We start from the raw sequence: 20,626 nt of genomic DNA on the forward strand, positions 1-20,626 counted from the left end.
CACCACTGAGAAGAGTCTGGCCCCATGCTCTTGCCCCCCGCCCTTTAGCTCTTGCTGAGCATTGATGAGATCCCCCCTCAGCCTGCTCTTCTCCAGCGGAACAGCCCCAGGGCTCTCGGCCTTTCCTCAGCACAGAGATGCTCCGGTCCCCCAGCATCTCCGCAGCCTGGACTCTCTCCAGCAGTTCCCTGTCCCTCTTGAAGCGGGGAGCCCAGCACTGGCCCCAGTGCTCCAGCTGTGGCCTCCCCAGGGCAGAGCCGAGGGCGAGGATGGCCTCCCTCCCCCTGCTGGCCACGCTCTTCTCAGTGCCCCTCGGGAGACCACTGGCCTTCTTGGCCACAAGGGCACCTGGCTGGCTCGTGGGCAACTTGTTGTCCACCAGGACTCCCCGCAGTTCCCGCCCCCTTAAATTACAGGGGCTGAAAAAGCTGAGGGGCTTAAACCACCATGGCAGGTCTGTCACGGCTGGCTGCCCTGTGCCAGGCGGCTCGGCTGCGGGGTGCCCTCACACTCCATTTTTACTCCATGCCATTTTCTGTCAGTGTGCATGCCTTTAAGCCCAATATGCTGCATTGCGTATTGTGTTTTGCTTTGGACCAGGCAATTGTTGTCTCTGAATTGTACTGGTTTTTAAATAGTACTGCCCTTCTGCTGGGGAAGGCGAGGACCAGCCCCACGCCAAATGTGGGTGCCACACTGCTGACGCCGCCGAGCCAGCACCGGCCCTCGGCCAAGGGCACGGCATGTCCCCCCCCCACCTTCGCCTGCGTGTGCCTGACCCAGAGCCCGCAGGAAAGCTGTCCACAGAAATTAGGGCCAAAGAGAGAGAGTGTTTGTGCCCTGGGCGGTTTCATTTCCCAGAGGCTCTGGCCGCATTAGCGGGCGGCTGCCTCTGCCAGGGCTCTGCTCGGCATCGCCGGGCTCCGGCAGAGCTGCAGAGATGCCCCCAGCCCCGTGCCACGCAGCGGTGCCGGCTCCGCGCTGCCCGGGCCCACCTCAGGGACGGATGAATGGCTCCCTGACGGAGGAGGGAGAGCCTCCCTTTGAGGGCACCGGAGCAGCAGGATCTCAGCCGCAGCTGGCGCGCTGGATGGAGGGACCAAAACCGCTTCTCAGGGCGATGCTGGGAGAGGGGACAGTGTCTCTGGCTCCTGCCGGGGTCCCCGCTGTCCCGAGGCACCTCTCACCAACGAGCCTGGCTGTTGGAGAAAGGGATATTCCCAGGGCAGAGAGCGCAGAACTCCCCTTGCTATGTGCTACTGAGCTGCTGGGGGTGCTGGGGGGTTCCCTGCCCCCCCGTGGGTGTCTGGGCAGCCGGGAGAGGTCACTGCCAGCAGCCTGCAACTTTTGTCTTTCCCATCCTTACGCAGTTTCCACCGCCATCACTCTAAAATGCTATTTAGAAAGAAAAGAAATAAACGTCTCCTTGCAATTGCAGGAAAAAAACAAACCAGAAAAAACAACCAATGAAATTAAATATTTTGTTTAAAATTAATTATAAAGTAGATGAACAAATGCATTTCCATATGTATTTGATGCAGAAGATACTACAAGTCATTACATTAAGCTATGAGATAATAGGTCAGATGAGATAATAAAAAAGAAAAAAAACACACACACAAAAATCCCTTCCTGGTTTAAATTTTTGAATTCGGGTAATAATGCATTCATTCATATTTAACTCATGGGTTAGTGCATCCAGAGCTGCCGAGCAGTACGATTTCAGCTTTCACCTATGGAGCAGATGCTTGCTCCTGTTTCCACAGCTCTTCTGTTCCCCTTTTCGCTCCCTGCTCCCGGACAGAGCTGGAAATGAGCGTCTGCCATGGCCCGAGGAGACACCGCCAGGTACAGCAGCTCCGACTGCAGCTGCCTCTCACGGGCATCGAAGCAGTCTGGACCTAGGGGGCCAAATCTGACCATCCTCCTGGTATTTTAGCTTTATTTACAAACCAGAGGCTTTTGTGACCCCAAATCTGATCTAAGCAGAAGGGTGAGATTCTCCATTATTCCTACGCAGTTAATAATAAGCCTCTTTTCATTGTCAAAGGGGAGTACAGTGACCTGAAAGTCATGAACAGGCGTTACAAACCTTCGTGCATAAAAACCCAAAGGAAGAAAACACAAGAATTGACTCAGATGGACCAACCAATTCTACTATTTTACGATTTCCAACAAACTTTATTCAAGCCAAGGAACAGAAAACGAATGGCGAGCCATTCCGTTAGAGGTACATGCATAGCTTTGTGGCATAGAGGTTCACCTTTACTGTACATACCTTTAAATATAATAAACGGGCTATAATATCCTTTATAAAAGAGTCTGTCGTATGCAACTGGCCTTCAAATGAGCCTTGTTATTGGTTATAAGACTTACACTCGGTTCTTGAAAAACTGTATAAATAATCTTTTAAAAAACAAGCCTAAGAGGAAGACTGCAGCCCACCGGTGCGTCCGCCGCGGCTCGGTGTCCCAGGAGCCACGAGCACCCGTCCTGCCCACGGGGGCTGCGACCACCACAGCGACCGACGGCCGCTGCCGTCCCACAGAGCGGTGCTTGGCCACGGGCACAGGGCCAGGACGGAGTAGAGATCTCTGCGGTGTAGAGATCTGCTGGGGGACACTGCAAACGCGAGGTGTAACCCACTGTAGTAAAAACACGGAGTCAGAAGTGCTTCTCGGTTAAAAGTCCTTTGACTAGAAAGGGCAGTGGACGCTACTCAACAGGGCAGTGGATGCTACTAGAAAGGAGCGTTTTCCAGCCAAAACGCACCTTGATTTTCGCCCCGGGTGGGAGGGGGCCAGCGGCTGGGCCGAGCACGCAGCCCAGCGCGTTCCGGGGCGCCCGCATGCAGGAGGGAAGGGCTGGCCAGGGGGCTACTGCAGAAACAGACTGGGAGAAACGGAGATGGGAGCGCTACCTCTCGGGGGGTCACTCTATTTTCTACCTACAAGAAGAAGGGGCTGGGGCAGCTGACGAATGCTCGATGTCCATCCTGAGCTTGAGGAAACCCACCGTCCCCTTCCCGGCTGGCCCTGCAGGACGCGAGCAGCCCCTGGCAGCGGGGAGGGCAGCCACGCCGTGGGGCGGGGGGAGCGCGCAGCCCCCACTGCCCCTCAGGACAGCGAGGTGATGTTGGAGCGGCCGCCCGGGGGGGCCATGATCTTCTGCGCCGTGCGCCGGGCGATGTGGTCGTCCGCCTGCGAGCCTGGGGGAGAGGAAAGGCATGGGGGGTGCTGTCGGCACCAGGGAGGTGTCCCGCTGCTCTAAATGCACGAGTCATAAAACATTCCCTTCCTGGGAAATACTAATGCTTTCGCTGTATATCATTTTGGACACTATATTATCATAGTACAGTTTGGAATGCCTTTATTTGCCTGAATGTATTTATTTTTTATTGCTTCTTTCTAGAAAGCATTATAAATGGCTTTGCTGTAAATAAACAGTTTCTATATAATAAAAAGTGGGACCTTGAACATTTATTAAACAATATATCATAGAATCACAGAATGGTTTGGATTGAAGGGACCTTAAAGGCCACCCAGTGGCACCCCCTGCCCTGGGCAGGGACACCTCCCACCAGCCCAGGTTGCCCCAAGCCCCGTCCAACCTGGCCTTGAACCCCTCCAGGGATGGGGCAGCCACAGCTTCTCTGGGCAACCTGGGCCAGGGGCTCACCACCCTCAGCATAAAACATTTCTTCCTTATATGTAGCCCAAATCTTCCCTCTTTTAGTTTAAAGTCATTGCCCCTTGTCCTATCACAACAGGCCTGGCTAAAAAGTCCATCCCCATCTTTCCTGTAGGCCCCCTTTCAGAATTGAGAAGCCGCGTATGATCCATCTGCTTTCAACCAGCTAAGAAAACATTACAAGAGTCATTTTAGGGCAGAGCGTTGGCTTTCTGAGGTCCCCAAAGCTGCTGGACGCTGAGCTGAGCGATGCTGAACCGCTGCCTGCTTACGCAGAAAGAGCTAAGGAATGATCTTACTCGTTCCTGAAAATGGAGTTATTTGGCTGATCTCTACAAACCCAACAACTTCTAACCCCCGACTCGCAGGGATGCAGCCGGGGCTGATGCCCTGACCCCCCGACAGCCTCGGCAGCGTCCCCGCGGAGCAGGGCAGGGCTGCGGTGACACCGTCGCCCTCAGCCCCGTCCTGCTCCCGCAGCCGCAGCCTGTGCCCTGCGCGGGGCCAGTGCTCGCAGCCCCCCGGCTTCACACAGACCTTCCTCGGCGCATTTACACAGACACTCTTAACACGTTCTAGAGATTCCTTAGGCTGCTGCAACAGCAAGACTTGCTTTTTACTGAGCAAAAATTAAGTTTCTATCCCTCAGCTTGGCCCTGCCGCTCACACGCGCCCGGAACTGTGCGATCCCCGCGCAAGCCAGCCCCCCCGCCGCCTGCAGCCCCCCGACTTTCATGTCCCCAGGCCCTACCAGACAAGCTGAACCCCGACTGATGGAGGTTGCGCACGGCAGGAGCCTGGGCTTTGCCGGCACAGGGCACGATCCTGGACGCCGGGGTGGGGGCCACGGCTTTGGCGCTCGCCAGGACCTCGTGGACGGGTCCGTCGTACAGCCCTCTGGGGACACCGTGGACTTCGGCCAGCTGCCAGCGGGGAGAAAGCGGAGGCGTAAGGCATGTATTTAAGCTGAGGTGAAAAAGAACCAGACCCGACCTATGCGTAATGATTTTTTGTCCCGCTGTCCGTGCTTAACCCCTTACGGAGGGCTTTTGGGGAGGCTCCACCCCCAGAGAGACCAGACCAGACGCCCCCCAGGCAGAGAGTGGCTCTTCCCACCCTCAACGCCAGGCAGGGGATGCTCCCGGACCCTGCAGGAACGTAGTGCTGCACCCCCACAAAGGTCCTGTCCCCCAGGAAAAGGGGCTCTGAGAGGCGGCCGGGGGGTGCCCGGCGTGCGCGGGGCCGTGCTCCCCTGAGGACAACATCCCAGGGGCGCGTGCCCCAGCCGGTGTCACCCGGTGTGACCGCCAGGTCCCCCTGCGGGGAGGATGAGCTCAGCCCTGGGCGCTCACGGCTGCCAGGGCAGCCAAAGCCTAACGACTTCGTTACCGGCGCTTCATCACAGATTTGCTTAAGGCCGTTACTCCTCCCAGGCGAAGCAGTGACAGCCTTTGACAACCACAGGGTCAGAAAGGACTTGTTCTGAAGACGAAAAGTGCTGGGTTTCAAATTCAAAAGGCACAGACTGATAGGTTATCAAGACATATATAGCATTTTCTGTAGAAACGTTTCTCTTACATGACCTTTGTCTTCATCATGCTGAGTATCTTGTAAAGAAAATACCCTGCTCAGTGTTTTCCAGCGCTGTTTGACCGCAGCTCCTGTCAAAAGCTCTGGTTAAATCACGGATGGAGAGCTGGCACGGGCAGGCCGCCGGGCCGTTTGCAGAGCGCTGAACACGCCTGCCCGAACCCATTAACTGAACAAACCCACCCCTCCCCGCCGGGGCTGACGCACGGTCATCACCCCGCCACAGCAGCAGTGTCAGCTCAGCGCGCGTCAAGCTTTGTGTTGAGCAAACTCCAGCCTTTTTGATAAAAAAATATGGCACGGCATGTCTGCTTCCACAACGACAGAGATGAAGCTTGACTCTGAACAAGGAGCCCGGGGACTCTCTGCCCCATCCATCCCCATCCTGCAGGGACCTGGCAGGTCCCATCCAACCCCATCCCCATCCTGCAGGGACCTGGCAGGTCCCATCCAACCCCATCCCCATCCCCATCCTGCAGGGACCTGGCAGGTCCCATCCATCCCCATCCTCATCCCACAGGGACCTGGCAGGTCCCATCCAACCCCATCCTCATCCCCATCCTGCAGGGACCTGGCAGGTCCCATCCATCCCCATCCTCATCCCACAGGGACCTGGCAGGTCCCATCCATCCCCATCCTCATCCCACAGGGACCTGGCAGGTCCCATCCAACCCCATCCCCATCCCCATCGTGCAGGGACCTGGCAGGTCCCACCCATCCCCATCCCCATCCTGCAGGGACCTGGCAGGTCCCATCTAACCCGATCCCCATCCCACAGGGACCTGGCAAGGACACATCCCCATCCCCATCCCCATCCCCATCCCCATCCTGCAGGGACCTGGCAGGTCCCATCCATCCCCATCCCCGTCCCCATTCCCATCCTGCAGGGACCCGGCAGGGACATATCCCCATCCCCATCCCGCCCTGGCTCCGAGGCACCCCCAGGAGTCCCACTGGGAGCCAGGGGTTCCTGCCGCAGCTGCCAGCGCTGCTGGTGCCTCTGCAGGTAATTTGGGGTCAATGATTTCTGCTCTGCCTTCACCTACAGCGCATAACAAAAATCTCTACGACAACACGCGGCACAGGGGAGGAGGGCAGAGCTGTTAAGAAGCTTTTCGTATATTTGCACACCCTTGTACCTCCTGATAAAGCTGAGCTAGCACACTGAAGGATTTATCTTACTGCATTTCCAGTAACTACCGAATGCTACATCCATTAGTCTTTGAGAGATGCAGAGCAGGCACTGGGAATACAACAACAACACAAATTTTTCCAGTACAGGTAGCGGAGGAATTCCTCCCTTCGGCCTCAGTGCAAAACAAACAAAACCAGATTTGCTATAAAGCAAAATATTTTTGCTTCATAACTTCAAAATAAGCAAATAATACTCATAATAGTAGTATTATTAGTTATAACAGTAAAATAGGCATTAATGATTAATGTGCTAAGCCACACACCAAAGCACTTAACATGACAACATTACAAATTTCCAAGAAGAAATAATAATATTCCTGTTTCTGGAATTTCCTGTTCCTTCTACCAGGAAGGTCACTGTAACAGCGACGGCAATACAATAATGCAGAGAGATTGCCAGGAAAACACGGGATTACTGCAAATAAAGTTCTCCTTACCCTGTTTCTTGCCTTTATCCTTTTATAAACAAAATCAGGGAAGGTCTTTCGAGGAATGAAGCGACCCGACCCCTGGGTGACAAAGAGGTTTCCATCTTCAAGAACAACTCTTCCCTGGCTTATGACCACGGTGGGAACGCCGTGGCACTCTGTGCCTTCAAATATGTTGTACTCCACGTTCTGGAAAGAACAAACCAAGATATCCAGCGTGGCCGAGACTAAAGAAGAGAAGTGATGGTCTGGCCAACTCCACACACAACCCCGTTTTTGTACCTTGCTCCTCGCGCACTCTCAGTCGTACTGAACTAACCCCGCACATTTCAAATAAGGTGGGTCTTCTAATGGGCTGAACTAAAGCAAACTGGTATGGAGAAACTAAATCCCCCAAACACTCAGTACTTGCCCAAAAGACACTCCTGGAGCAAACTAGACTTTGACTGTATGCGAACAATCAATTCTCGCTAAGCCCCAGACGAGCTCTGCCGAAGTTCTCCATCCGGGGACAGAAGTTCTTCTCATTTTTTCCCAGTCACTGCAAGTCTCCCACCAAAACAGGTCTGGAAAGTCAGGTGTGTTTTGTGGGAAGTGCAAAATCGTGCCGCTTTCTTCAAATGCTCCCACTACTATCACTAACAGACTACCCAAAAAATAAACTTTACAGTAAAAAATGCAGAATTATTGAAAAGCAAAAGTGAATTTCCTGGACAAAAATATAACCCGTTCCTCTTTTTTAAAGAAAAGATCGTAAAATTTGTGTACCAGAGGCTGACTGTCTCAGAGCAGTCACTCTGCGACTCAGTTACAACCCTACCCCTTCCCAAATCTCCAGCTTTACAGTAACCAAAGGATATTTTCATTTACTTGTGTGTTAAAAAAGAAATGCATGGTCCTTCATCGCTTTACCCACATGAAGGGCTCCTCCCTCGCTGAATGATCTGATCTTTCTGCTCTGAAGAAATGCATTGCTTTACCGCTCTTGTCTGACTCTAAAACCAGCTCAAGAAAATAATTTAAAAATATTTTACCAGATTGTGGGTTTTTGCTGAGATGATTTTGGTAGCCTTGGGGTTCCACAAAACCAGGTCTGCGTCAGCGCCCACGGCGACGCGCCCCTTCCTGGGGTAGCAGTTGAAGATCTTGGCGGCATTGGTGCTGGTCACCGCCACGAAATCGTTCTCGTCCATCTTCCCGGGGACCTGGGAAACAGAGGAGGAGAAGGACCGTCCCCGGAGACACGTCCTGCTCCCAGCCGCGGGCAGCAGCCCCGTCCCCGTGCCTGGACCCTGCGTGAGGATCCACACGGCGACGGGGCCGCAATTACGGGGAACTGCAGGAGACATATGGGGGGCTGAGCCTTGTCCCTGTCGGCTAAATCATGCAACAGAGGTTTTCATTTTCCCTCGACTCTGAAATTTAAAGTCTCTAAAAACAAGACCTGCACTGGTAAGCCCCAACTCCCTGCACAGGTGCCTCACGCTCACCAAAGACGGTTAACGAAATTACAATGAAGAAAGACTGGAAGTGAACCTAAATAGTGCTAATTATCATCTTTATTTATTATCTTAAGATAAATTCTATTTATCTTAGAGACTTCAGGGTGGCTTGGTTCCCAAGCTCCTGGAAGTCCGCACAGAGGTGCCTGCTCGGCGGGATGCCGGCTGGAGCCTCCCAGGGATGCGCCTTGGGAGGGCGGCGTGCTCCCGCGCAGGGACAGGGACTCGGTCCCCCCAGCCAGACAGGGTGGTCCCGTGCAGGGGGACGTCATGCCCATGTACCACGGCTCTCCCTCGGCAGCAGAGCTCCGCTGCCCAGACACCATGGAGGTGCCGTGGGAACCCGTCCCCAGCGGTGGGGCCCGGGGCTGGCGGGCACGGCCACGGCCATGGCCACCAAGGGACAGACACCCTGTCCCCAGCCGCCTCCCCAGCGCTCCTGCAAGCACCAGGGCAGAGGAACGTCGCGTCTTACCCTCAGGAAAATGTGTTTGAGAGACCTTCTCTTGCGCCTGCGAGTGAGAGTGGGGTGGATGATCCCCCTAACGAAGCCTTTGAAGACACTTTGAAGGCATTCGAGTGTCACATTTTCTCTCATTAGCAAACTCCTCTGAAGTAACAGTCTAGACAATGTCACACCTCCTGGCTCGTTTGCATTAACGAGGACACTGACATCACCTAGCACAAGCGCTGCTCACATGCGCTTTCATCCACAGCTCCGCAGGTAATCAGCGTTCTCTCGGTACTTACCACACACTTTTCCCAGATTATCGCCATCCGCTCTTCGATGCCGTTGGTTCCCTCGGGGATGAGGGTGAAGTTGTCCTTCCCCACAGCCTTCTGCGCGGTGCTGAAGGTGCAGTGAGCGCTGCCAGTGACCTGCAGGTCCCCGCTAGGCAAAGCACGGCGGAGGAGGTCAGAGGAGGCACCTGCGGTGCAAACACCCTCCCCGGCACTGCCACCACCTCCTCGGCACTGCCACCACCTCCTTGGCACTGCCACCACCTCCTTGGCACTGCCACCACCACCCTGGCACTGCCACCACCTCCTTGGCACTGCCACCACCTCCTCGGCACTGCCACCACCGCCCTGGCACTGCCACCACCTCCTCGGCACTGCCACCACCGCCCTGGCACTGCCACCACCTCCCCACCGGTGACACCGCTCCTCTGTGCAGGCAAAAGCCACCCACACCCAGAGAACTCCCTGGGGCACTGCTGACTTGGGGGCTCCGTGCTGGGTCTGTTGGTTCAGATGGGTTTCACCAAGACGACTGCAAAGGCAGGCGACTTACAAGCCATAAATGCCAAAAGAAGTCAAGTTAAAAGGCACTTTTATGGGTACACAGAGGCATCTCCCTCTACTAATTTATGCAAGAATCAAGTACTGGAATCATCTAAGAGACGTAAACAGCAGCCTCACAAGCACTATTGATGTTCCCTCCTAAGCTGGACATTATTTTTACTGTTTAAAACAACATTTTAATATTTGCACCTCCCCTTCTGAAGGAGGAACCGGGCAACGTGAGCCTGATTTTTACAGGAAAAACCCAGTAACCATCACCTGCCTTCATCCAAGCACAATTTAGACCCTTTTGAAAGAGTCACCCTGCTCAAAACACTGAAGATTTATTCTTTTGGTATAGAAAAGCGTGCCAATTGATAATTTTTTCCTACTCTGATTATCATGTGAAGGGGAAAGGTGAACTGTGTGCAAGCTCTGCTGTGCTGCTGCACCCCCAGTGCCCAGGGATGGGGGGAGGGGGGTGCCCCGGGAAGCAGAGGCTGTTACCCACCGGGGAAAGCTGGGGGGGTCGTGCCACGGAGGTCGGGGGCTGCGACCCCCGTCCAGCCCCGCTCTGGAGGCGGTCCTGGGGCTGGAAACGGCACCCGAATGAATGTGGGCAGGATGCAAACACAAGGGATGTGCTCAGGGATCCCCCCCGGCACGGAACTCACCAGGACAAGAGGGAGGTGAGATGATCCGGCGTGGTGGGGTCCGGGCTGATGGGGGGGGACGTGACGAAGGCGGCAGCTTTGGCCCAGTTTTTACTCCAGTAGTGCGAGCCGTCGGCGCCCAGGCTGGCGGTGATGGGCTCGCCGTACACAACCGTGCCTGCGGAGCAATCGGGGGGTGAGGGCGAACGCGCCGCGCGTCCTGCAGCCTCCTCACACCGCGCGCACACTCCGCGGCTAACGGCACGGCACGGTTTCACTCATCTTCAGTGTTCTCACTATTTCACCCACTTAAATTCACATTAATCCCTCAGATTATCTCGTACAACTGGGAAATGCTGGCAAAACAGGTTTTGAATCCCTCTGTTTTCTCCTTAGAGCAAACATACATTTGTACCTACAAACCCCCTCGCCTTCCTCTAACTCAAACCAGTGTCCCTGGCAGGCACCCGGCTGGGGGCAGAGGCGGCTGCGGACCCCCCGTCCCCGGGCACGGCCTCCTGCTCCCCGCAGGATCGCTCCCAGCTCTCCCCACTCTAACCCCGGTCTGAAGTTGGAGTTTGCTCCGGGCCCATTTTTCATTTAGTTCATGACAAACGATTGCAAGTGAATTATTTCCTTTTTTTCAGCGGCAGCTACTGAGATCCAGGTGTCAAGGTTTCAAGCACATTTCCTCAAATCTTCCCAGCTGAGAGCAATTAGCTCTGGCACACTCCGCAAAGAAAAGCCTACACCGAGTTTTAGCACCCTTAAAATGTGAGAGAACGTGGGTGATAACGAGTTCTTAAACCTTGCAGCTAGACTGATATTCCTGGCCATATTTAAATGGGCTCGTTTAGCATGCAAACACAGAACGGCGCGTTACCTTTCCTCTTTGCTTGAGCTAACACGTCTGCTGCACCTCTGCTCATCACTTTGGTGACGTACAAGGGGCAGTTGGCCTGTTTGGCGATGGTAATGGCGCGGTACACCGCCTCCGCTTCCACCTGCGGGCACAGAACTGGGGCAGAACCGTCCCCGGGCACCTCGGCCAACGCCGCAGCGGTGGGTCCGAACCCCCCGGCAGCTCCACGAAGGGCTGGAGACGTTACCTCCTCGGGGCGGCTGAGCACGTGCCCTTCTGGCCCCGTAATCCCGAGTTCCAGCAGCCTCTTCTGCTCCTGGGTGGAGGAAAACGAACGGAAGAGCAGTGAGTGACACGAACAGCCCCTCTGAAGCTATGCGGGGGACAAAACACCTTTTCTGAAGTACCTGAAGGACGATGGAAATTCATGAATGTGACCGGGCAACACCATTTATACCTGTGACACTCCGTAAGCCGCTGCAGCAGAGGCAAGGACATTAACCAACGCTACGGACCAGATCTCACAGGCTTTAAAGGCTCCCGCTCTTAGAGGATGGTTGTTTTTCCATCCCCCGTATTCCTGTTGCAGACATCCTCCGAGTTTGTCCCCAGGTCATCACGCTGACAGCTTAAAGAAATACTTCTGAAGACACCGAACTGCTTGGGATCGCACCATGTTTCACAGGCAGCTGAAGAAAAGGTTTCTCAGATAAAATCCCGGGGAGGTGGGAATTGGGCATTAGCCTTTCTCCTGTTTGTCCCAAGAAGCCCATCTGAAGGACTGGGATCCCGCTTTCGTTTAAACTCTCCTCCCACACCAGCCTGAACACTCGTGTCACCGTAAGCCAAAAGGAACTGCGAGTCTAATTCTGCCTTCCGTCATCTGATTGCAGCACGCACCTAAGATTTTATTTTCCAAAGGTAAAAAGTAATGAACACGAGCAAAGTCTGCCATACCAAGGAAGTTCCTGAGAGCAGTTTTGGGAAATAAATATTGCCAAGTGTGAGGTTCGTTGTTTCAAAAGGTCACTTTCTAGACCTCTCCATTTTCTCGAGCGCGCAGACAGTGTGACCAGGGCTCACTTAGGGCAGCCAGTCAGCCCCAAAGCGCACGTGCTGGGACCACCCACGAGCCCCTGTGAAGAGTCCTGGGACAGAACCCAGAGTGCGTGAGGAATCGGGAGGACGCTGCCGATTTCAGCAGGAGCCCCCGACCCTCCTGTGTGTTCTCCTGCCTGCAGACAGTGACCCCAGGGGCTCCCGTCAGCCCTGTCCCCCCAGCGCCTGGGTTCTCAGCTTACCCCGGGGAGCGGGTCCCCCCCGGTGCGGGGGCAGGATGCAGGGACAGGGGGTCTGCAGTCCCCTGCCCGCTGCGGGGCTCAGTGCCCACCCACACACACCGACCATGGCTGCTCTGCTGCAAGGCCACCAGCACAGCTCTTGGTGGAGGTCTCCAAGCAAGAGGGGTGATTTTAGTGTGGCCAGCAGGACTGGGGCAGCGCTGGTCCCCTGTACTGGGCACTGGTGAGGCCCCACCTCGAGGGCTGGGTCCAGTTTTGGGCCCCTCACCACAAGACAGACCCCGAGGGGCCGGAGCGTGTCCAGAGAAGGGCAACGGAGCTGGTGAGGGGTCTGGAGCACAAGTCTGGTGAGGAGCGGCTGAGGGAGCTGGGGGGGTTCAGCCTGGAGAAAAGGGGGCTGAGGGGAGACCTTCTCGCTCTCTACAGCTCCCTGAAAGGAGGGGGCAGCCAGGGGGGGTCGGGCTCTTCTCCCAAGGAACAGGCCATGGGACAAGGGGAAATGGTCTCCAGTTGTGCCAGGGGAGGTTTAGGATGGATATTGGGAACAATTTCTTCATGGAAAGGGTTGTCAAGCATTGGAAGAGGCTGCCCAGGGCAGTGGTGGAGTCGCCATCCCTGGAGGGATTTAACAGCCGGGCAGACGTGGGGCTTAGAGAGATGGTTTAGTGGTGGTTTTTGTCAGAGTTACTTTGATGGTTGGACTCGATGATGTGAAAGGTCCAACCTAGGTGACTCTGATTCTATGACTCTACGATGCCCCGTGGACAGCAGGCACCGGGAAGCGCTCGCTGTCCTCTCCCCAAGGCAACCCGTGTCACAGCGGGCTGCTGCTCCTCTCGCAGCTGCACCCACCCCCACTGACTCTGCTGAGGCCAGAAGCTGCTGGCACCGCTCCACCGCCCACCAGCGATCCAGCCCAGCTCTTAAAGGCAGCACTTTGCCTGAAACCAAAGTACTCTGGTCAACCTGTAATTTAAAGGCATATAAATACTGTACCTCATCGACGATGTCTCCGTTTTCCGCATGCACTTGGGCAATGGCCCCCAGGTCTCGGATAATGCAGAATATTTCATACATCTGCCAAGAGACAGCGGGTTGCCCAACGTCAGACACGTCGCAGCTCACGCCCGGAGCCTGGGGAGGGCTCCCACTGGACGCTGGCTGCGTTACCTGGGCATCGCTGCACTGGAGCTTGTCTTTGTAAGCCATAAAAACCAGGAAGGAGTTCACACCTTGAGAAACGAAAATGAAACGTGTGTTTATTGTCCCATTGAGAGCTCGGTACGGGCTGAGCAGGGGGCGTTCGAACCAGGGGGGCTTTGTGCAGGCTGGAGTTAGACTGAAAGCAAAGCAATCTACGGGCTGAAACGGGGACTGTCCCCACAAGAACTGAACGCCAAAGCGCGGGGGCCGTGAACGACAATTCACCCCGACCCTTGCATGCACGGGAACCAAAACAACCAACCCGCGCTCCATTTGTGATTTGGGTACTCGCTAACGCGCTGCAAACTCACGGAATCAAATGCATTGCTCCAAGCTGAGTTCTCCCCCCAGAGGTGGTTTCAATTTATGGTTTATCCCCAGCTTCTTTCTGATAACTGTTTGATTTACTGCATTAGTGCTAAGACTAGAAATTGCAGCAGAAGATGAAACTCTTTAATATCAGAGCAGTGTTATTTAGTGCCCGTTATTAACCCGGAGCAATGGATGCGCAGTACTTTGCATCCCGCATTGCACAGCCCTCATTCACTTCTAAGATAAAACGTGACTGATGAAGCACCGAGTCGAAGCCGGAGAATTGCTGCTGTGTTTTATGTGGATAGAGGCAGCAACTAATCCCAACCACAATCAAATCACAAACAAACTGTATTTCATAGGAACGTGCATATGAAAAATACCCGGTATAAGCTTGGAATAGCTACATTACTGCATCCACTCTGCATTTTAATAGGAAATTCACTGCAAATTTCTATGTTAATTGACCAATTAAGCCCTTGCTCGCAAGGCTGCAAATTACACTGAAGTCATTTAGGTCTAGATTAGCATATCTGAAAGCAAAACGTAGTTCCGAACATGGAAATAAGTATTAATGAAATGCATGAATTCCTGCTGCATGGCCTGGTTTCCAGCAAGCCACGTCCCGCGAACACTTCAGGGTGTGCAGGAATTACAACAAAATCTCTATGGAAAGAGATTCTACAAGCTCCGTCTTGAGCGCTTTTATTTAAACACTTTTCTGCACATCAGGCAGCCTGACTGAGAGTGTCCGATACCATTCCTTTAGTTTCCCAAATCCATTTCCATGACTGGGCTGTACACTGCCCGAAGGCGAGAGCACAGGAACGAGATCTTACGGTAGGAATCCGGTGGCAATAGCCCTGTCCACACCTTTCTCCTAGATGGCAAAGGACGGGTAGTTCACACCTCAACAGCGAAGGTGCACGGTCCCCTGTGCACACCCCTTATCACAGAATCACAGAACGGTTTGGGCTGGAAGGGACCTTAAAGGCCACCCAGTGCCACCCCCTGCCCTGGGCAGGGACACCTCCCACCAGCCCAGGTTGCTCCAAGCCCCGTCCAACCTGGCCTTGAACCCCTCCAGGGATGGGGCAGCCACAGCTGCTCTGGGCAACCTGGGCCAGGGGCTCACCCCCTTCACAGCAAACAATTTCTGCCTCACATCTCATCTCAGTCTCCCCTCTGTCAGTGTAAAACCCTTCCCCCTCGTCCCATGGCTCCCCTCCCTGCTCCAGTGTCCCTCCCCAGCTTTCCTGGAGCCCCTTTAGGGCCTGGAAGGGGCTGGAAGGTCTCCCCGGAGCCTTCTCTTCTCCAGGCTGAACCCCCCCAGCTCTCTCAGCCTGTCCCCACAGCAGAGGGGCTCCAGCCCTCCCACCATCTCCGGGGCCTCCTCTGGCCCCGCTCCAACAGCTCCGTGTCCTTCTGCTGTCGGTGCCCCAGCGCTGGAGGCAGCACTGCAGGGGGGTCTCCCAGAGCGGAGCAGAGGGGCAGGATCCCCCCCTGGCCCTGCTGCCCACGCTGCTTTTTATCCCTGGGTAAGGGGAGCACGGCAGAGCAGCAATAACTATCAAAGCTTACCCTATGGCGACTTGCTACGTGCCCGTGCTGCAGGCATTACGGAGCGGGTGTTGTTTGTGTGGTTACTGCCAGACACCGCTCCTCCCGTCCTTACCCTTGTCCTTCACCAGGGCTTCCAGCTCCTCCTTCAGGCTCTCGTGCCAGCGGGGGACGTCGACGTGCAGGGAGTAATCGCAGCAGGCCTGGCTGTCGGCGCTGCCGCGCCACTGCTCGTAGGCAGCCAGGAGGCTGGTCCCCGGCTCCGGGCAGACGTGGTCAACTGCGGGAACACCACGGGGTTAGCAGGGAGAGCGCGGGAGAAACACCCGGGGAGCGCCGCGGCCACCCGCACTCCTGTGCGAGCCTTCACTGCTGTGAACAGGAGACGCTTTAATACTAACTCACGTTTACAGCATTGATTAAAGATGAAGGATAATAAACTTCCCGGATAAAGCGCAACAAACGGCACAAAGGAACTCGAAGTTACTGCCACTCTTGTGCCTTTTTCTCACACAGCCCCCCCAGCACAGCACGCCAGAGCGGCCGGTGGCCACAGCGTGTCCTTGCACACCCTTGCACAGCCCCCCCGGGCATCGCCCACGGGCAGCCGGTCACCCGCCGGTCACCCACCGCCCCCCAGCTCCCGCCGCCCCCCTCAGCGTCGCTCCTGCTCCCCCCAGCACGGGCCGCGGGGTCGGTACCCAGCTACGCCGGGACTCGCTGAGGCTGGTCCTTCAGCCACACGCTACAGCGCGCCTCGGCACCAGAACAAGAACAAAACAGAAATCTAAATTATTTACACTAACACAAAAACAGAACCCGTGCTCACCAAGAGCTGAAAAACTCATATAAAAACACAGCTGCAAAGCTACTGAAAACATATTAAAAGGTGTTCAAAGTTTTCTCCTATTTTACTCTCTTATGAGGTGAAGCAGGAGCAACTATATATTTTTAATAGATGTGCGTAGCAACAGAAGGAGGTTCTGAAAGGTACATAATGCATTTTAATTAGCTTTGTAATGCTTTGATTACTGCAGCAAAAACGAACGTTTCTCTGCTATGAGGGTAAATAATCTCTGCGACGATAAAAGGCCCAGGGTATTTTGCTAAACAGTGTTCTACTTTAGAAATCTGTTCAGAGGCTGCTCCGTCTTACTGATCATGGTGGTTCCTCCTGCCAGGGCAGCTTTTGTGCCTTGGAAGAAGCCGTCGGCAGGGGTCATGCCCATGACGGGCATCTGCAGTCTGGTGTGGACGTCGATCCCCCCCGGCATCACCATCTGCCCGTAGGCATCAATTGTCTTTACGCCACCAGGAACAATCAGGTTTTCTCCAATTTGCCTGAAAACGATATTACGATCTCCTGTTAATTGGCAACAGCTTTTAAGTGAGGATGCAAAAGCAGCTACTTCTAAGCGCTGCTGGTGGGTGCGCACCCACGGGCACCGCTCGGGCTCCCCCCGGGGGCAGCTGCACGCAGGGCGCTCGGTCGGGCGCAGGAGCGGAGCTGGGGTCCCACCGCAGCTCCCAGCCCCCCCAGCTCCCACCCACCCCTCCCGGCCCAGCAGCTCCCAGCCCACCCCTCAGCGCTGGGACACATGGGGCCACCACCTGAGGGACCCTGCGCGGAAGGGAGGAGCTGCTGCGGTCTCCGTGCCGCACCGTGTGCCGCTCGTGTGCCTTCGCAGCGCTAAACCTGGCTCCTCACCTGTCCCCCGCCCAGCTTCCAGCGGAGCACGGGCTGCCAGCCTGTACGTCCTCCCAGCCACAAACACACGCTAATGGAGCTCCTTCTTGACACTATTCTACAAAGCTGTCCTTGTTTTTCAAAAACAAAACATATTTCCAAGAGAAAAATGACAGAAGGGAACCTTGTTCAAATCCCACGGCACTGTATCATGCCTGGAAATTACATTACCAAATATAAATTTTTAACTTACTTTATTAAACCGTCTTCCACATAAATGTCTGCATAAAATGACTGATCATCGTTGACAATTTTTCCTCCTTTGATCAGAAGCTGGTCACTCTAATGGGAAAAAAATCACAGTTTTTTAAACATTACTTTTTTGGATGCTACTTGACTCATTATGAGCTTTCATTAAGCCTAGGACTTAATATTTTGCCCTTCAACCACGCAAGTTTAGCTGAATGTCCAAACTATCTGACATCAAAGCCCAGCTGTACTTCACAAAGGGAACCATATAAAATAGTCACTGGGAGGAACGCAGAGGTCCCCGGAAGCGCGGTACGAGCCCGGGGCAGACGCCGCCCGGCCCAGCCCCGGGTACCAGAATGTCCCCCCGTTCCAGGGCTCTGGGCCGCGCAGCTCTGAGCGGAGCCGGCTGAGGGGAGCGCGCGGGGGGCACATCACCCCCCGACAGCCCACCAAGAGCCCCTCCAGAGCAGGTCCAGGGGCTGACCAAAGCTCTCAGCAGTTTTAAAAGGTTTGTAAGACGACATCCTGCAGCTCGGCCGTGTCCTGCCTCCTCCATCGGCTCCCACTACTGAGACTTTTACGAGCATCTTATTAACCTGGTAATTTACTGACGTTTGTTAGTTTTCACAGGCTTGTCTGAGGCAGATAATGCCTCAAGGACTTTCCTCACTTCAAAGCAAGACACTGGCACAGTTGTCAGATTTGCAAAATCTTTAACCAGAAAAATTAGAAAGCAGCAGCATCTGTGTCAATGTGTTAGCGCAGCCTAATTTAAGAGGATTCCTTCCCTCCTCTCTGGTGTTGCTGGAAAAATTACTACCAAGGCTAAAATGGGCAACACAAAGAGCATGGCCCTAGCACAAAAACAAGCGAGGGACGGAAGAGCACGTGGCAGTACAGCCCGACTCACAACACACAACGTGTGCTGATGCGAAACAGCCTGGAAAACATTCTGGAGTCTTGTTTTAAAGAGAGCACTGGCATACGAAACCCCCCACCATTATTAAAGAATTGTTTTTTAGAAGTATCAAGGGTTTTAATGCATCTTTATTGTTCTCTTGTCCCATAAAATCAATCGAAAGAAGCCTCTGTTCAAGCCTCTGCCCCATGGGAGAGCGCTACGGCCCCTCCCCTTGTGGGGCCCATCCTCACCCCACCCCCGTCCTCTTCCTCTCCCCGTTCCCATCCTCATCCTCTCCCCATCCCCATCCTCATCCTCTCCCCGTGCCCACCCCATCCCATCCCCATCCCAGCGGGGCCACACCAGCTTCAGCCCCGCACGCCCCAAATCCGCTCCCGCTGCAGAGGAACGGGCTGGGCACCGGCCCCGGCAGCGCCCGGAGCCACCGGGATGTTTTGAAGGAAACTCAGCCGTGAGGCAGCAAAACGAGCGGAAAAAAAAGCATCGCGATCCGGAGCTTTTGCCCGACCGCCGCCGCGGAGCGCTGGCACCGCGAGGGGAATCCCCTCCCACCCCCGCCCGGCGGGGGGGCGCCGGCTGCCCGGATCCCGGGGGGAGCGCGGCTGCCGCTCCGGGGGCGGAGGCGGCCGCGGCCACCGGGGCGAGCAGAGGCCGGGCAGGGGGGCAGGGAACACGGCAGGCGGATGCTTCCCCCCCCTCGCCGAGCCCGTTCCGCGGAAAAAGCGGTCCCAAAACACGTTTTCCGCCCCAGAGCCCAAAGGAAAGTTGGGGCGGCGGCGGGGCGGCCCCGCGGCCGCGGTGAGGGTCGCGCCGGCCTTTGTCCCCCGGCCGGCGGGACCCCGGCTGCGCCCCCGCCCGCGCAGACAAAGCGCCGGGGCCGGGCCGCGGCCAACAAAGGGAGCGGCGGGGCCGGGGGCTGCCCCCCCCCAACACCTCCCGCAGCCCCTGCCCGGGAGGGACGGCTGCTCCGGCAGCGCCGGCCGCCAGGTCCCGACCCCCACGAGCGGACAAAGCCCCCGCAGCGCTCCCCGGGTGTCCGGCCCCGCGGGCGGCGGGCCCCGACCCGCTCCACCACCGCCGGACGGGCACCGGGCCCGCAGCCGCCGGGGGTGCCGCCCGCCCCCGCGCCGCGCCGCGCCGGGGAGTCCCTCACCGTGATGCGGGGGACGCTCTTCTTGCCCTGGTGCGACATGTCCCCGCCGCGCTCCGCCCGCCTCTGCCAGCCCCTGTCTCTGTGCGTGTCCCCGCCGGCACGGCCCCGCCCGCGCGCGCGCCCCCCGCCCGCCCGGGGCCGCGCTCCCGGCGCCGCAGACAAAGCGGGCCCGGGGGGCCGGCAGCGGAGCGGGGCCGGGAGCGGAGCGGGGCCGCTCGGGTGGTCCCTGCGGGACCGGCGGCGGGACGGGGCACGCACCCCCCCCGCCCCGGCACTGCCGCCGCGGACAGGGGCCGGCGGGCGCGGGGGCACGTGGAAGTTGCGTCCCCCGAAGGAGAAGTGGCCGCTCGCCCCCACCTCGGACCGTCCCCTGCCAGCGGCCGCTCCGCCGGCCTCTGCCCGGCCCCGGCCCCCTTCCCGGACGCGCCACGGGCTGGGACGGGACGGGGCCCCCGCTCGCCCTCCCGCGGGGTCTCGGCCAGGACGGCCCCGGGCCGCCGGTACCGCCGGGGGGGCCGAGGGCGCCGGGCCGTATCTCCCCCCGCCCGTTGGCTCCGTGCCTGCCCCCGCCGCAGCCGCCCCTTACCTGCGGGCAGCCGTCGGGCAGCTCTCCCGGGGGGGCGGGCGCCGGGGGCGGCGCGGCGGGGCCGGGGCCGGCGGAGGAGGGGGTCCCGCGGCCGGGGGCGCCGAGCGAGGCGAAGTCCAGCGTCTTGTTGTCGAAGGCGTCCTCCACGCTGCAGAACATCCCGCCGCGCTTCTGCCGCGGCCGCGGGCTGCCCGCGCCCAGCCCCGCGAAGCAGGCGGGCATGGCCGCCTCCCGCCCCCCCGCCATGACCCCCCCCCGCCGCCCCGCTCCGCTCCCGCCGCGCCGCCGCCGCCGCCTGGCCCCGCCGAGCCCGGCAAAGCGCGTTAAAAGCAGCGCAGGGACCGGCCGCCCCCCCCCGCCCCGCCCGCGGCCGCGACCATCCACCCGTGCACGGCCCCGCGGGAGCTCCGGCCCCCGCCGCCCGGGGTGGCATCGCCCGGCCCCGCC

General features: G+C 57.1%; 1 protein-coding gene across 2 annotated transcripts; it reads right to left on the reverse strand.

The window, feature by feature from the left end:
* Positions 1-1,602: 1,602 nt before the first annotated feature.
* DPYSL4 (dihydropyrimidinase like 4) lies at positions 1,603-20,444 on the reverse strand. 2 transcript variants are annotated; one of them, XM_063339040.1, is made up of 14 exons: positions 20,180-20,444; positions 17,520-17,608; positions 16,736-16,920; positions 15,695-15,859; positions 13,675-13,736; positions 13,501-13,581; positions 11,451-11,519; positions 11,225-11,345; positions 10,363-10,519; positions 9,155-9,296; positions 7,937-8,107; positions 6,912-7,091; positions 4,442-4,613; positions 1,603-3,208 (listed from the first exon to the last, which is right to left on the reverse strand). In XM_063339040.1, exons 1-14 carry the CDS (start codon positions 20,423-20,425, stop codon positions 3,117-3,119), a joined length of 1,932 nt encoding a protein of 643 aa, XP_063195110.1. In that variant the 5' UTR covers positions 20,426-20,444; the 3' UTR covers positions 1,603-3,116. The 2 variants fall into 2 exon arrangements, with proteins under 2 accessions (XP_063195110.1, XP_063195109.1); XM_063339039.1 differs by lacking the exon at positions 20,180-20,444 and adding an exon at positions 19,594-19,700.
* Between the last annotated feature and the right edge of the window lie 182 nt (positions 20,445-20,626).

Source organism: Chroicocephalus ridibundus, chromosome 6 (genome assembly GCF_963924245.1).
Source record: "Chroicocephalus ridibundus chromosome 6, bChrRid1.1, whole genome shotgun sequence".
NCBI classification, from domain to species: Eukaryota; Metazoa; Chordata; class Aves; order Charadriiformes; family Laridae; genus Chroicocephalus; species Chroicocephalus ridibundus.